General features: G+C 39.4%; 1 protein-coding gene across 1 annotated transcript; it reads right to left on the reverse strand.

Moving 5' to 3' along the window:
- Nucleotides 1-7,356: 7,356 nt before the first annotated feature.
- necab3 (N-terminal EF-hand calcium binding protein 3) lies at nucleotides 7,357-16,347 on the reverse strand. The gene is made up of 12 exons (XM_077612408.1): nucleotides 16,081-16,347; nucleotides 13,372-13,396; nucleotides 11,472-11,580; nucleotides 11,009-11,034; nucleotides 10,787-10,884; nucleotides 9,693-9,951; nucleotides 9,521-9,600; nucleotides 8,775-8,828; nucleotides 8,456-8,568; nucleotides 8,284-8,361; nucleotides 8,080-8,171; nucleotides 7,357-7,765 (listed from the first exon to the last, which is right to left on the reverse strand). Exons 1-12 carry the CDS (start codon nucleotides 16,201-16,203, stop codon nucleotides 7,737-7,739), a joined length of 1,086 nt encoding a protein of 361 aa, XP_077468534.1. The 5' UTR covers nucleotides 16,204-16,347; the 3' UTR covers nucleotides 7,357-7,736.
- Nucleotides 16,348-16,465: the final 118 nt, after the last annotated feature.

Below are 16,465 nucleotides of genomic sequence, written 5' to 3' on the forward strand. Positions count from 1 at the left end.
TATTGTTGTGTTGATTTAATAGCTTTTTTTATTATGACACATTCAAATTTTGAATGAAAACACACTTTTACTGCTCTGGTGTTGCTTTTTAATAGCAAGAACCTGTGTGGATAAGTCACACCCACACAAGTGCCATCATTGGAGGTGTAAGGCATAAACTTATGGTAAAATAACCATTTTTCCTCAGTGTATGAAGAGAAAAATGGAAGCAATGATGACATTTTGGGATATTTATTTTAAAAGATGAATGGATTTGAAATGATTGACTGGAAAAATTCATCCAGGATGATATAACAGGGGAAATCAATGTGGGCCATTTATGCATCAAAATGGTTGAATAAGTAATTACATAATCCCACTGGTGTTTTGTAGAGGTCTAAAGCCACAGAGACGGTGGAGGAGGTGACAAAGCAGGTGAAAGCTGTCAAAATCGACGAGAAGACCAAAGAAGTCAAGGCAGCAGTTGTGGATGAGGTATGACCCAAGTGTTTCAGGTTATTTAATTCATTATTTTCATGTAATGTGTACTAAACCTACTCATTTTGTATCTTGCTTCTCTTCAGGGTCCACCCACGTTTACCAAATCAAAACTAAAGAAAGGTGACAAGACAAACTTCCCCAAAAAGGGTGACACGGCGAGCTGCTGGTATATGGGGACATTGGAGTACGGCAGTCTTTGAAACCAACATCACCTCAGGTACTTGTTGCTTTAGAGCAGGGATCTCCAACTCTGGTTCTCGAGGGCCCCTGTCCAGTATGTTTTCCAGATATCCCACCACATCTGAATCAAATGATCAGGATCCTGATTATTTGATTTAGGTGTGTTGGTGGAGGAGTAAATGGAAAATAGACTGAATAGGGGCCCTTGAGGACTGCAGTTGGAGATCCCAGTTATAAAGACTAATTTTGAGTCTCCATGCCAGTGGTCCACAAACTATTCCAGAAAGGGCTGCAGTGGGTGTGGGTCTTCGTTTCAACCTGTATGAGGAAACCTTTCCACCAATCTGGAAGCCTAGCAGACAAAGAACCCCAAGCCACTGAGCAAAGTCAGGAGTATGTCTAATATTTCCTTTTTTGTGGCTAGAATGTTTCTTGCCTTCTTTTGCAGTTGGATGTAGGCCTGCTGACTGAGCAAAGGAGAGATGTCACCTGAATAGGGTTATGGGAAGAAGGGCCTTCTTGATGACAGGTATTCTTTTGTTGTTTTAGTAGCAGTTTTTTTGTCTTTTTTTTTTACTTAACTAGTCCACAGTCTAATTTTTTTAATGTGTTTATTGTTACTTGACCTTTTTTTCCCAGGATTCCACCCGAGGGGAAGAGTATTTTTCATCCATTTACCGATGCATGATCGCACCGCTCCGTTTTTAATTGCTGGGCGGCCTACTTGAACCCATCTCGAAACCCACTTGGATTTTGTGGAAAAATAAATGCTCAAGTGTATATATGTCTTATTCTTCACATTTACCTAGTGAAAAAGATGCAAGTAACTTGACAAGTTATAACTTTTTATTAACAGGAAAACATTTTAACTATAGCAGACTTGGGGGTTGCCATCTCATTGAAGTGTTGATTGGTGTGGCCAGGCTTATTTTTCTCCACCTGCAGACATGAAATAGTAAGACAGTTCTACGTTCCCTAACACATTTTTACACGCTTAAATAAAAAACACTTAAATATTTAATGGAAAAAAAGACGCACACAATTTTTTTTTTAAGAAAAATACTCCTTAGAAAAACATAAGAGACTTTAATCAGGAAGAGAAGGAAAAAAAATAAAACTTAAAATATTTTAAAGGAAATAAAAGACATTGTACCAAAAAAAATGCTTCTCCAAAATCTACTTTTAAGCCAATATTAAATGTTAACATTAAATGAAGTTCCTAATCTTTAAAAATAAGATCATTCTTACCTTAGGGGTCTGGCCTCTCACTTTGCCAGCATGAGCCAGAGAGCAATGGACTTTACCTATATAAGGAGGGAAAAGTAAATCACAACTTATGTTCAGTGAAACCTCACCATGGCAATATAATTCATAAAAAAGATCACATTTCACATTATTGAGATAAGCAAGATTTTTTTAATATTTTATTTAATTTGGATGAATACTTGGATATTCTACAATAAACAAATACATTAACCTCCCAGAAGCCTGCCAGCATTCTCCAAAGTGCAGGGTTCAGAGAGGCATCATCTTCAAACAGGCAACCTGCGAGTAAGCCTGGACATGAGCCTGATGTGTGCAAAAAAAGAGGCAAAAGTTATCACATATAGAGACTGGAGATTCAATAGATAGGCTTGTTTTTTTTTCTTTTTTTGGAAATAGTTTTACCTTAATCTGGCCCAGTCTGCTCTCCTGTAACCTCAAGGGTGTGCATGGGTGTTCTGGACATGCACATGGAGCTCACAGCCGGTGGGGAAAAGGAGCCCAAACTTAAATTTTTGAGGGTGTCAACCTGGCATTAAACTAACACATTTGTTGGAGTTTTTGACTCAATTGATCCCTAAAAAAAGTCTCCCGGTAGTGTGATAAAAAATGCACTTAGGCCAGCAAATCGCTCAACGACTTACCTTGTAGGCGTGCTAGTCGTCCATCAGCATAGAAAGGCTGTTCCAAAGGACAAGACACTGCGCATGTGCTTAATTTACGCAGCTGCGTCGACAATAGGCGTAACCACGCCCATATTGTCTCGCCACATTCAATGTGGAAAAGATGGTGGCTTGCTTACTGCGCTCCACAAGATGGTTTGTCCTCCCAACTCAATGTCCATGTTTTGAAGATGACGTAGAATAGTCGTGATTTTTGTGGTCTTGATGCTATAAAACAGTAAGTGTCAGTAGACTAATTTTACCAAATATTGAGTAACATTTTTACTTGGTATTTTACATCAACTCACCTTTATTCCAGGCCATCTTAGTCCATTAAAAGTTTAACATTGGAAACACAGAGAATGCTTCATTGTCTCATCTCATTTTCTGAACCGCTTTATCCTCACTAGGGTTGCAGGGGGTGCTGGAGCCTATCCCAGCTGACTTCGGGCCAGAGGCGGGGGGACCACCTGAAGTGGTGGCCAGCCGATCGCAGGGCACAAGTAGAAAATTTTGAATTCAATTGAATTAAACGCTTTTAATTTTGGGGGGTGGCGGGGGGAAGATACTCCTCAGTAACCAAATGGGATGGTCTTACCCTTTCGTGCAGGGATGGGCAAATTATTCCAATTTATTGTGGGTCCAACTTATAAGAGGAAACCTTTCCACCAAACTGCTATATTACAAGTCCAATCAGTGAATTGCAGTCTGGTGCTTCTAGTTTCAGCAGAAACCTCATTGGTTAAACTGTTTGTGTTGGATCGGTTGGAACAAAAACCTGCACCCACAGCGGCCCCCGAGGACCGGTTTGCCCACCCCTAACTGAGTTTCGCGCATTCCCAGAAGCGCCAACGTTCAAGTTTCCTCCCTTCAAATAGGGTGCGGCTCTTGAAATGAGACACAGCTAATGACAAAGCTACACAAATATGACGTCTGTTGACGAGTGTAGGCGCACCCTCTTCCAGTCTAAAATGCCGGTAATATGACAATAAGAAACAATTTTGAAGAATAAGTATTTAGACCAGTGGTCCCCAAACTATTCCAGAAAGGGACGCAGTGGGTGCAGGCCTTCGTTCCAACCTGTAAGAGGAAACCTTTCCACCAATCTGGTAGCCTAGATGTGCAATCAGTGGATTTCAGTCAGGTGCTTATTTTTTCAGCAGAAACCTCATTGGTTAAATTAATTGTGTTGGATCAGTTGGAGCCAAAACCTGCACCTACAGCAGGCCTCTGGGATCAGTTTGGAGTCCTCTGATTTAGGGCCGCCTATTTTATTGGATTTGATTGGATAACTTTATTCATCCCGTATTTGGAAAATTTCATTCTGACAGTAGCAAGAGGGTGAGAATACGTATATGGTTATGATATTAATACTCAAAATACATAAAACAGAAACGTTTCAAAGACAAGAAAAAATATTAGAGATCAAGCCATTGATGCATGTTTTTGTTAGTCAAGCTTAAGTAGCATGAAATATATAAGAATTGAATCAAGATATTTTTAATTTATGATTATGATTTTAACTTTTCTAAATTGGGCGGCCTGGCGGCTGAGTGGTTAGCTCATCAGCTTCACATTGAGAGACCTGGATTCAAATCCAGTTCGGTCCATCTGTGTGGCATTTGCACGTTCTCCCTGGGCCTGTGTGGGTTTTCTCTGGGTACTCCGGTTTCCTCCCACATTCCAAAGACATGCATGGTGGGCTGATTGGACACTCTAAATTGCCCCTAGATATGAGCATGAATGGTTGTTTGTCTCCTTTGCCCTGCGATTGGCTGGCCACCAATTCAGGGTGTCCCCCGCCTCTGGCGCGAAAATCAGTTGGCGTAGGCTCCAGCACCCCCCGCGACTTTAGTGAGGATAAAGCAGTTCAGAAAATGAGATGACAATTGTTTTCTAACAATTCAATTATTTATTCAAATGACAAGCAAAAGTGGACATCCGTAGATTAAGCCCCGTTCTGTCAACACACTTGCATGTCTTTGACTAAGACAATGCATGGAACAACAGTGGCGAGCTCCATTCGAAGTGAACATCTCAGCCCAAACGCCGTATTGAACCAACTGCCGCATTACACGGTGCACTCTCTGCATTGTGTCCGGGGACTTTCCCCTGAGCACAGTGGAGAAACAAGTTCTCAGTTGGTAGCTCAGATTGCAAGTTTCACGTCTGCCCAATGTTAAACCGTTGGTCACACGGTTTAAATAGACAGGATATGAAATATACATTTTAGTAAGGGTTTGTTAACATGTTTTTTTTCCTGTTTGACTTGAGTTGGTTTGTGGTATCTTAAACACACGTAAGAAAAACTACAAGGATATATATGCCTTCGTTGGGCCAAAACTACATTTGGAGCTTTTTGAGAAACGTACTAGAACTCAAGATTCAAACCGAAATGGATTGTGGGAAAGGAGGAATCCACAGAGAGAGGAACAGAGGACAGTTAGCCAAACTTGTCGGCCATTTTATGTCAGTGCCATTCATGATCTAAACTCATTCATTCATTTTCTGAACCGCATTATCCTCACTAGTGTCGCGGGTTATCTAAAACTATAATAGACAATAGTGCGTGTACTTTAAAAAAAGCTAGTTTGAAAATATTTTCTAATGAAACCTCAAATATGCATTAAAAATAGCTATATACATAATTGTATATATACATTGTTGTGACGCAAAAATGTCGCCAAACAAGAATAAAAATGTAAAACGGTGGGAGGAGAGTAGTCTGAATTGGGTTTTGGAGGCGTGCTCCACCTCATACATCGAACTCATTTGCCAGCCGCGAGCCCTTCCAAGTCAGTTGTGAGCCACATCCACTAGTGGCGCTTGAAGGAGCGCCCTCTAGCTTCTCCTGCTACGACTGCACATAGACCAGTATTTTCTGTTGACTCGCTCACCCGAATCAGGTGACGCCCTGCTAGGACGGCAATTGGCTCTTGTCTCAGACCTTCCCCGAGGTGATAGGTGGAGTGACGAGCACTCAGCACGTGACCTCTACAATGAGCTTCCTCCCACCGGAAAGTACGTGCGTCGTCACGAGCTTATATCAAAGGGGTATCTTGACACGACTTTAAGCATCGGTGTCAAATCCATAGTGTATATTTCTGTATTCTTCATATCTGTTACACAATTTTATTTCATCGCATTTGCTTCTTGTTACATACGTTTATTTTCTAAACCAAAATGCTTAGATTTGAGTGTTACAGCAACCGCTTTGCATTGTGGGAGCTTGTTAGTTGCGAATGTAAACAAATGTGTCGCATAAATCTAAAGCAATACTACACAGATGTAAAAAATATACAAATGATCCGAGAGAGGGTGCAGAATCTTTGCATGATGCATGGATATTTGATGAGGCCAACTGCAATATGCATATAACATTGGTCTTTTAATGCTGAGCATGTTGTTACCATCATACATTATTAAGAATACTTGTTGCATTAGTAAAACGTCAATAAACAAACTTAAATTGGGGAAGTCTAGTTTGTGATTGGCTTTAAAAGTTGTCATTCTTTAATAATTCTGAAATTGTATTTCTCAAACTTCAGCATGAACTTTTTTAGGAGCCCCCAAATACGTACTGATTTTTATCATTATGTATTGTTATTATTACAGCAACATGAAGTCAGTCAGCGTCGTGTATTTAGAATTCAAGCACATGACAACTCATTTTTCTTCAATAATTCTGAAATCGTATTTCTCAAACTTCAGTGTGAACTTTTTTAGGACCCCTCAAATACGCACAGATTTTTATTATTATGTATTGTTATTATTACAGCAACATGAAGTCAGTCAGCGTCGTGTATTTAGAATTCAAGCGCATGACAACACATTTTTAATTGTATGTATATGTCTTTTTCAACCAGGCAGCCGACGAGTGGATAGCACGTCGGTTCTGACATCAAGGGGTTCGATCCTTCCTCTGTGGAGTTTGCATCGTCTCCCCGGGCTTGCGTGGGTTTTATCCGGATACTCGGGTTTCCTCGCACAGCGGTTCAGAAAATGAATGAATGACTTTTTCAACCTTTCTTTATATTTGAACAAACTGACACACACGTCAAGAAACATCTGTCCTAGAAGATAATGAAGTGAGCAGTAAACACTTTTGCGCATGTCATTAACTTTATTGCATGCCAAAAACAAATATAACACAAACACTTACCAAAGTTCACATTATTGCTACAGGAGAGGATGGAGCAATCGGTCCTTGCGTTAATTGTTTTTTATATGAAGAATACCTCATGCATGGACCATTAGAACACTTGCCACATTCAATAGGGACTAACCATAGCACTGTACATGAACTTACGTTGTCTTCAACCGTACTATAGTTACGTCTGACGACTACACGATAAGACTTTAATTCACTAGCATCGCCACAGAGAACATTTCCTGCTTCAAAAGTATGAACTCCATTTTCGTGCGTGCCCGAGCCAGCACAATTATACATTGCAAATGTAAGACACTGGCATTAGATGTTTAGTGTGGCTTAATTTGCTGATCGTCTTCTATTCAAGGGGAAAATACAATTGAAAATACATTTACATCTACAATAAATATGTATTTCTGAACAAACACAGGTATTTCCTGGTTTACTAAAGTGCAAAAGTGACACGGAGAAGTTTGGAGGCGGACCAATTTAGGAATATCAATATTTTTAATACTAGTCTACATCGGACTAGAGGAGGTTTTTATCGAGCAGCAAAAATATGCAAGCTTGTTCAGGAGACAACAGTGCACCACATCACAAAGAAGTCACAAAGAAATCAAGTTAACATGTTATATGCTCGTTTAGTTGTTGTCAGAAAAAGTGAGGAATCGTCTAGTGTTGCGGCATTGATGTTGAATCTATTTCAAATTTAAGATAACAAAGCTAAGTATAAGAAATCATGCATTTTTCCCCCTCACAAACGCTTGTGCTTCGAATAAAACTGGAGTAAGAAAAGTGCCACATCAGTATCGCCTCAGATACAGATGGCTCCATAAAATATTGCAATACATTCCATTCAAGTCTTTTTATTCCGTTTCATGTAACGAGAAGCACACCTCTTCTTGCTATCAAACCTTAAGCAAAATCGGAATTTAAATAAGAGAGCAATATACAATAACCCCCTTTTTTCATATGTGCTGATCTGACGAAGTGTTTCGCTGTCAGTTGTTGTTCATAATCCACCAGGAAGCTGATAAAGACAAAGATAATTCACAATAATTACAGGAAACATGACATTTCTCCACACTTTAAAATGTCAGTTGGATGCATTTGCTAAAGTATATTTTCCACCCAATTGTTGAAAAACGGTTCAAATTAAACTAAATGTAAATGTATTTGTTTTCTGTGCACTATAAACAATGTACAGTATATGTTCTATAGGTAAATTGTGAGATTTTTCCAATGTAAATTATTATATATAGGAATTGTTACTGGCATAGAACAGTAGGGCCAAAAGCCTGCAGGTCTTCTCTGTCCATTTAAGTGTCATTTGTTTTGAATTACCTGGGAGAAGCATGGTGGAGACAATCTCTTGCTCCTCCAGTGAGTCAATAATGCCCCGCTGGAAAGTCTTACTGATGGATGACTGCAAGAAGCTGAGAGGAAAGAAACAAATGAGACAGGTTGACCTTCCCTTTCAACAGAACCATCTTTTTTTTTTTTGCACTACCGAGTTGACATTTGAAAATGTGTGTTTTTGCACCTCACCTCATCCAGGAGAGACGATCCTGCCAAAATTCGTACATGATGAAGCACGATCTGTCAGGCAGGTTTTGGACTGAAATGCTGAAAAGGGAAAAATGACAAGAAAGACAAGCACCCATAAGAAAACACTGCCGCAATTATAAATTAGGATGGTGACGTTCATAAAGGAACAGACTGTAGGTTGCTTTGCTGTCCACTGCTGGCCTCTGTGTAGGTCTTAAGAGCATGCTGGAATTGTTCCACATCACGCTCCTTCACAGACATTTGTCTTTGAACCAGCAATATGTTCTACGTGGGAAGCAGGCAAATATTTTAATTGCATGATGCAATATGTTAGCAATACATATTAGATATAGAGAGAATTTTAGGTCTGAAGGGCAACAACACATATCTACATTACCACATTGCAAGGTAGCAATGCTCTAAAAGGAATCATCAAAATTGTTTTTGCTTCAGGCATTTCATGTAAAAACATTGAGCAGAGGCTGACTCACCGACTTGTACGTCCCTGCCAGCGTGTCCTCTTTGAGAGGTTCAAGATGTGGACTCTTTTAAGTAGGAAAAGAAAAGGAAGTATTCTAGGTGAGTCAGGCACAAGCAGCAACACAATCACGACAGCCAGATATAAATATTTTGCTCTTAGAGATTCAAATTAAAAGAAATGCTTCTTACAAAACCCTTCTCACATTGCAAAGATAAGAAAATGCCTTAATCCAAATAGCAGCAAGTATATTTCTAGTCATGGGACATGACATTGAAAATCTGGGCCTCACATGACATTACATTCGACAGGACAATTAGTCACTTGCCGTAAGATCAGTGTATCAAAGTCACTGTTTGTACATTTGTTTTTGATTTTGGAACATGTCTCGCATTATTCCCTTTATTCAACTTGGATATTAAAAAGTAATGGTGTAAATAGCATGTTAAGGTATTGTTTTAGCCAACTAACTGTTCTCAAAATGTTCCTGAATTTTTTTAGGCATCTATATGTATATAAATATATATATATATATATATATATATATATATATATATATATATATATATATATATATATATATATATATATATATATGTCGTGGGTCAGTCCTGGATGTATTATTGGTGGGATGGATGTGAGGTTTTTGAAACTATGATCTGTGTGATTTACTAAATTGCCCCTCACCAGTATCTAATTTGAGTTTCTCTTGCATTGACACAAAATATGTACACAGGGCTTGACACATTTTATACAAACCTCACAATCCAGCTTGTCTATGAGCTGTTCCAATTGATCAACCTGGGAGCCCCAGTGGTAATCAGACTCCACACTGACCCCTGTACACCACCATCAACAGTTAAACATGTAAATATGCCTGTGATCGCCAGCATCCTTCTATTGAACATTTTTAATGGTGGGACGGACCTACCCGTGGTCAGCATCCCAGAGTAAGGGTCTGTTGGCGAGAGACACATGTTCTTCTGGATTCGTCGGCCCGGCCGTTTGGTTACCTTCTGGATAGGGAGGTCCTCGGGCTTTCTCACTGACATCCTCCCTGCGCAGCCTTGGTCATGGACAGCTTCCATAGCGCAGTCTAGTGAGGACTGCAGGGACTGCAGCTGGCTGGAAGTCTCCTTAAGCAGGAAGCGAGTTACAAACTGGCCCAGCACAGACGAACCCTGATAATCCTGCATGGTAATTAGGGTCAAAAGAAATGTATAGTAGATGTTAAAAGACAAGGAACAAATGATAATAAACATTAAAGCATCACTGTACTGCATTTATCAATGAAAACAAACTTGTTCATTGATGCTGTGCTTTATAATACAATGCGTCTTAAAGTACAAAAATATGGAACATAGTTTATATTACAGCGTTTCTTCAACACTTATCTAACTGACATCTAGAACATAAATCACAAAAATCTACTTTGCAGCTGTGAGATAAAGCACACTAAACTCAAAAACGGCAGGGACAGAAAAAGCTTTAACCTTTACAGCTGTGGCAATCCATCACAGGAAGCCTTTCTTTTATTATTAAATCCTTGTTTTTCAGGTTAGAGTTGCAAAATATTATAGCCTGTTTATTTCATATCTACTATTCTCATTCTTTCACTGCAACCTTGCATGGCCTTCATTGTGTAAAATCACATCACAATGTTGGTTTTTTTTTCTTCTTCTTTTTTACCAGCACAGCTAGCGCTGCGGCTGTTTTTGAATTTGATGAGCTGTGCTCTTGAAGACTGCCCTGCAGGTCTGCTACACCTCTACAGACCAAGTGTGCGGCAATCTTCCACTGAGCAAACCAGATTCTCCCCCTGTCAAATAGAGGACTAGCATTTGAAGGAAACAGAATAAAGTCTGTGAATAGGGTACAAACCCGTCCAAAACCCTGTCTAAAATCCAACTTTGCAGGGCACACTTGCTCTGGTATAGATACCAATGTTCAATTGCGGATCTTATCTTATGCCTTTGTCTTTTCAGTAGTCAAAGTAAATTAGTCGCACACGGTGATTTCACCCACCTCTTTCGTTTTATCCATTGCTTTTAAAATAGCCACATTTAGCTTCTCAAGCGCAGACAGTACGTTGACATACTCCCCCACATGTGGACTGAAGTAATCTAGGAAAGGGACATGCATGTGCATATAACCTACTGATACTGAATGTTGAAAAACAAGTACTACAAGGTATGAGAAGAGTAAATTAAGATTTGTAGGTTTAGAAATACCAAAAAATTAACTTACCTGAGAGTTTTTCAATGTCCATGTTCCTATGAAGAAACACCATGTCAAGACAAAAAAAAGAGATGGAAACTGAGTGCACTGGCGTAATTTATTGGCTTTAACTTAGCATTGATTTTTTTTTTTTGCACAGTGGAAACTAAGTAGTATTGGAGAATGTTCACTTGTTATATTGATAATTTTTACCCCATAAAAGAAAAGTTTTGAATTTGATATAACTAGATTATGACAAGCCACAGATGTTTTAAAGTTAGGCAGGTAAATGTTCAGAGACTACTCTGAAATTGGATGTATCATCTATTCTCATGCAACCATTTTTCATCAATGGGCTCCTCAAACGTGCTTGAAATTATTATTTTTTAATTTTAATGCCAGGAGGAATGCTTGTGCATCCTGGATATAATTTTCAATTAGTGAATGTGAAAATGCTGTGCAGGTACAACTGGTGGAAGTAAGAGGAGCTCACTCTGCATTCTGTCTGTCGATGGAGCGATAAAGCTCCTGCATCTCCTCGTCTGTAAGGACCCCGTCACTGAAGTATGACTGGAATTCCTCAATGGACAGCTTTCCATCATCTGAAAGCACATATGTTTGTGACAATGTGACCGTAAGCTTCTTAGTTAATTGTGCAGCACATTCAGGAAAACTCTGTTTACTTTGGTATCTTCAATAGACGAAATTGAATGGACACAAAGTGAATAGCTAAAAGGCAGCGTAAGAGCATCGCAGTAGGTCTCTCCAGCTCCCAACTTACACTCCATAACGAGATTGGCCGACAATTCAAGTACATCGTATTTTTCTGAATATAAGTCGCACGAGCCAAAGAATACACAATTTTCCACATCGAAGGCTTAGAATCAAGTTTTCATGTCAAATTCCTGAACTGCAGACTGACTCAGCTTGCTACAGCATCTAACTTGTGTTCAGCGGGGGGAAAAAACTCCAAACAATATGCTTTGAATTTCTTCATCTTTAAGGTTAAGGTCCTTTTCTGAATTTAATGCCACAAGACGTAGGTGTAAATTGGATGTGACTCATTCTGCAGGTTTTTTCTTCTCTCCAGAATTGGCAACACAAATTGAATGTGCTGGCAGACCCATTGACCCTGGCTGTTATTGTATCCATCAATCTTGTGACTCGGAGTCACAATTCTCCATCAATTGGCTCATAAAATGTTCACTTTGGCAATTGTCTTCATTATTTTGATTGTGCTAATGTGAGCTCGAGTATGAGAATTATGCACGTTTGGGTTGGTGTCTATCAAAACACCTCCTGTTATGTAGAAAATGATGGGAAGCCCACTCAGTGGGAGCAGGCATCTCTTTCTCGACTTCTCACAGACTCTGCACACAATCTGCGCAGTGAAGATAGCTTGCACAAATAAGCTAAAGCACTTTGTTGTTTAATCTTCCCTCTGTTCCACACAGCGGGCAACCATGAAAGGAATGAAGCAATGAGTAAACAGACTTGAGGTGTCAGAAATGTGGGTAATGGATTATATATCATAGTTAGAGTGAATTCAAAATGAATTTTCCAAGCACAACTTCTATACAAATTTGAATTTGATCTAATGTATCTAATCTGTTTACGCTTACTATTTTTGCATTCTATAATCGACACAAAAATACATTTTTTATTTGTAATTGAGTACAATTCAAAGACTATACTTTGGTGGAACCCTTCATTTGGAAGAAAAAAAACTTGAGCCACCAAACTTAATACATTGTTTTAGGGCCAATTTCAAAGTCGCTTTTTAGTTTATGAAAGTGATAATGTATCATTTGAACGAACACACACACATGCACACAGAAACTGTTTATTCATGATACTCAACGCATCTGTATCCTCCCTCAAGGGTAAAATCTGTGCTGCTCAACGCATCTGTATCCTCCCTCAAGGGTAAAATCTGTGCTGCTCATCATAACAATGTGGAACCATTAACAAGAGGCCTCTTATGTAACAAAAATATCCTCCCAAGAAGACTTAAGGCACAAATCACTCGCCATTTAGCATTCTGAATGTGATTACATGGAGATGCAAGCATGAATAGAAGCTTATGGGAGACAACATTTCCCTTTTTGTCAGACCTGTTCTTTTCCCATCCTCTGCTCAATGATGCCGTCTTCCCCAGAGGAGGATTTGCTATTGTGAAGATTAAAAAGGCGCTAAAATCTAACACGTGTTTCAGCCTTCAATGAATTCAAATGAAATGAAAGCCTTTAGGTAAATTGACAATCTGGGAGTGCAGGTGTCTAAAAAAAATGAACACGTCTTTTTGGTTATTTCAATGAACTCTAACCAAATCTAAAAAAACTAATTACCGCGAAGAATGCAAACCAATTTTCGTCCATTTTTCTCCTACTCACCATTTTTGTCCGCCCGGCGAAATATCTGCAAAAAAGGAGAAGATTTTGTTCAAGATGCTGATAAGAAAAACAGTGATGTATATAAATGAGTCTTACCCTAAATTTTGTGCTACTTTTTGCTAAGTAAGCCAAAAAGACAAAGTTTACAACCACAAACAGAAGTGTTATAAAAATGTCAGAAATTAAAATAGAGATAATCTTGTCTCAATTTACCCACAATCTTACATATTAGTCACTTGAGTTAAACAAAAACACTCAACTGTGGAGGCCATTTGAATACAGCAAACTCCTTGGCATATTCAGAAAACCAGTCTGAGGTCATTTGAGCTGTACGACTTGGTGCGTTATCCATAAAAAGCCACCAAACCCCGAAATGTCCAATTAAGGTGAGGCAGTGTAGCCGCAATTTCCTGTTCTTTGCTTACAGGAATGACGTAATCGGTCTGCTGCTTTTAGAAAGTCACTCCAGTGGAAGTCATCATCCATTAATTATTTGATTACGTCAATGAAGATTGTTGTTAACAAGCCCGCCAAATTTGAAATAATGCAGAAAAATGCTGATTATTTTCAATAAGGCTTCAACATGGGGAAAAATTAGGCCGGCCCATCACGTCCCCTACACCAGAGGCACGAATCTCTGATGGATACTTCTTCAGTAAAATGAAAAAAAAGTAAGAACATAAATAAAGAAACTCATCTCATTTTCTGAAACACTTAATCCTCACTACGGTCACGGAGTGTGCTGGAGTCTATCCCAGCTGACTTCGGGTTAGAGGCGGGGGACAACCTGAATTGGTGGCCAGCCAATTGCAGGGCACGAGGAGCAAACAACCATTCATGCTCACTCTCATACCTAGGGGAAATTTAGAGTGTCCAAGCAGCCTACCATGCATGTCTTTGGAATGTGGGCGGAAACCGGAGCACTCAGAGAAAACTCATGCAGACCCAGGGAGAACATGCAAACTCCACACAGGTGGACCAACCTGGATTTGAACCCAGGTTCCCCACTATGAGACGAAACACTAACCACTCAGCCGTCGGGCCGCCCAATTTTGAAATAAGGAAAATAGCGAAACACATTTAGATGATAATGTTATGATACCTGGAGGCAGTTGCATTACTCTCACTCATTGAAACCTTGAAAAAACCAATGTAAGCTTTTATACTATAAGGAAGCCAATAGCAAGTTTTCCAATTAATTTTTGAAGACAAAGAGATAGAAATAAGCAACATCAACAACTTTAGACCGTTTTTTGTGCTTCCTATAGAGATTATGAATATCTTATAAAACACTTAAGAGTAAAAAAATAACACTGCTGTTCCCTCCATGAGACCCTGAATGCATTTTTACAGACTGAGACCAATTAAAAAACAAACAAACAAATAAGCAGGAAAGCAGAGAGTATGGCAGCATCGAAAAAGCCCAATTTGATGTCTCTATGGAGAAATGAGAGTGCAATGCACTTCTCGGAGATGGAGAGTCAAGTGTCAGGAGAGCACACACAAAGAGCAACCAAATTACTAATGAGTCTAAATCTTCAAGCAAAAGAAAGAGGAGTGTAATAAGAAAGTGCAACCTGAGACCAGGGAGACTGGAATATAGGGCTACAAGCAACAAAATAAACCTGATGTATAATGTTATTGTAAAATGTATCATTATGTTTGCATTTAAAAGGTATAAGAAAGAGTCATCGGAAATTAATTATGTGAATAATCACGATTATATATATATATATATATATATATATATATATATATATATATATATATATATATATATATATATATATATATATATATATTTAAAAGGGTTGCGGGGGTTATTGGAGCTTAACCCAGCTGTCTTTGGGCGAAAGGCAGACTACACCCTAGACTGGTCGCCAGTCAGTCGCAGGGCACAGAGAGAATCAAACGACCATCCGCACTCCTAATCATACCGCCACCAGCGGGAATTGAGCCCGCGCCTGCCCGCACCAAAGTTAGGCGAAACAAGTTATGACCCCTGAACTGATGAAAAAGGCACTATCTAAGTGAATATCTTCATATAGTGTTAGAATAGAATGTAGGCTGTATTTAAAATTCTTTTGCGGACCATATTAATTGAGATTTTCATCTTTTACTGCAGACCAAAGAAACTGGGCAGCGAGCCATAGCTTGGACACCCCGCATCATCACATAGGTACATCAACAGAAAGACAGCCACAGATTTTTTGACATACAGTAGTCAATATGCAGCCTTTCACATGCACATTTTTCATTTTGTAACAAATGGACAGGGTGGAAAGAAAAATGACAGTGCCCCCCCCAAAAAACCCAAAAAATCCAGCACAGGCCAGTAGCACAACAGACGTAGTCCAGAAGATTCTTCTTGGTTTTGCTGGTACATTCTTTGGGAATATCTTGAACCACGTTTTAGACAGTAAAAGCAGCCTATGCATGTAATGGTACTGAAATTAATAGTTTATATGTGACATTCCCTTCACATATGCAAAGCAATGTCAACGCACAGCCTTTCTTGCATAACAGGGCAGCTGTGCTTTATCTGTACTTGAATGAAATCTGATTGGATTTTCTATTTTCATAAGGTGCAGCATAAACCTCTACCTTCTTTTTATATTGTCACCTATTAATAGCGACATGCAAACTATTAAAAATTGAATAAAAATAATAATTTTTAAAAAAGCATCAATAAGCCATATGTGCGCTTACATCGTGAAAAAGCGATGCGGTCCGGTTGTGGTTGTGGTCACACTCCGGCTGCTGCTGTTTGCTGAGATGTTGCTGTTTGGCTGATTGCAAACACATCGTGATCATCTCTGTACACGACAGCATCCTTACGCTTGCCCGTTCAAGTGCACCTTGTACGCTATGAATGGAGGGATGAATGGAATGACGGGTCGCTGGGTCCTTGGATGATGAGTGGATGGAGGTCCGCTGGCAAGGCGAGATGGAAGGAGAAGATGCGCTTCACGCCTGCGCAGTTCAGACTCCGTCAAACTGAACGGAATCTGGAAACAATGCGCCCTCTGGTGGCCGCAATGGGTGATCAAAGTCTATTCATTAATCTCCCTGGATGTTATTATTTACGTGTGGA

This window comes from Stigmatopora argus, chromosome 1 (assembly GCF_051989625.1).
Source record: "Stigmatopora argus isolate UIUO_Sarg chromosome 1, RoL_Sarg_1.0, whole genome shotgun sequence".
Classification (NCBI taxonomy): Eukaryota; Metazoa; Chordata; class Actinopteri; order Syngnathiformes; family Syngnathidae; genus Stigmatopora; species Stigmatopora argus.

What these genes read in the sequence shown, in the direction of transcription:
- necab3 (XM_077612408.1), bottom strand. Translation starts at nt 16,203, where the DNA reads ATGCTGTCGTGTACAGAGATGATCACGATGTGTTTGCAATCAGCCAAA. An exon ending in GGACAGCAAAGCAACCTACA is followed by an intron (nt 8,362 to 8,455) that starts GTCTGTTCCTTT and finishes TTCCCTTTTCAG; the next exon opens with CATTTCAGTCCAAAACCTGC. An exon ending in GATCGTCTCTCCTGGATGAG is followed by an intron (nt 8,172 to 8,283) that starts GTGAGGTGCAAA and finishes CTTTCCTCTCAG; the next exon opens with CTTCTTGCAGTCATCCATCA.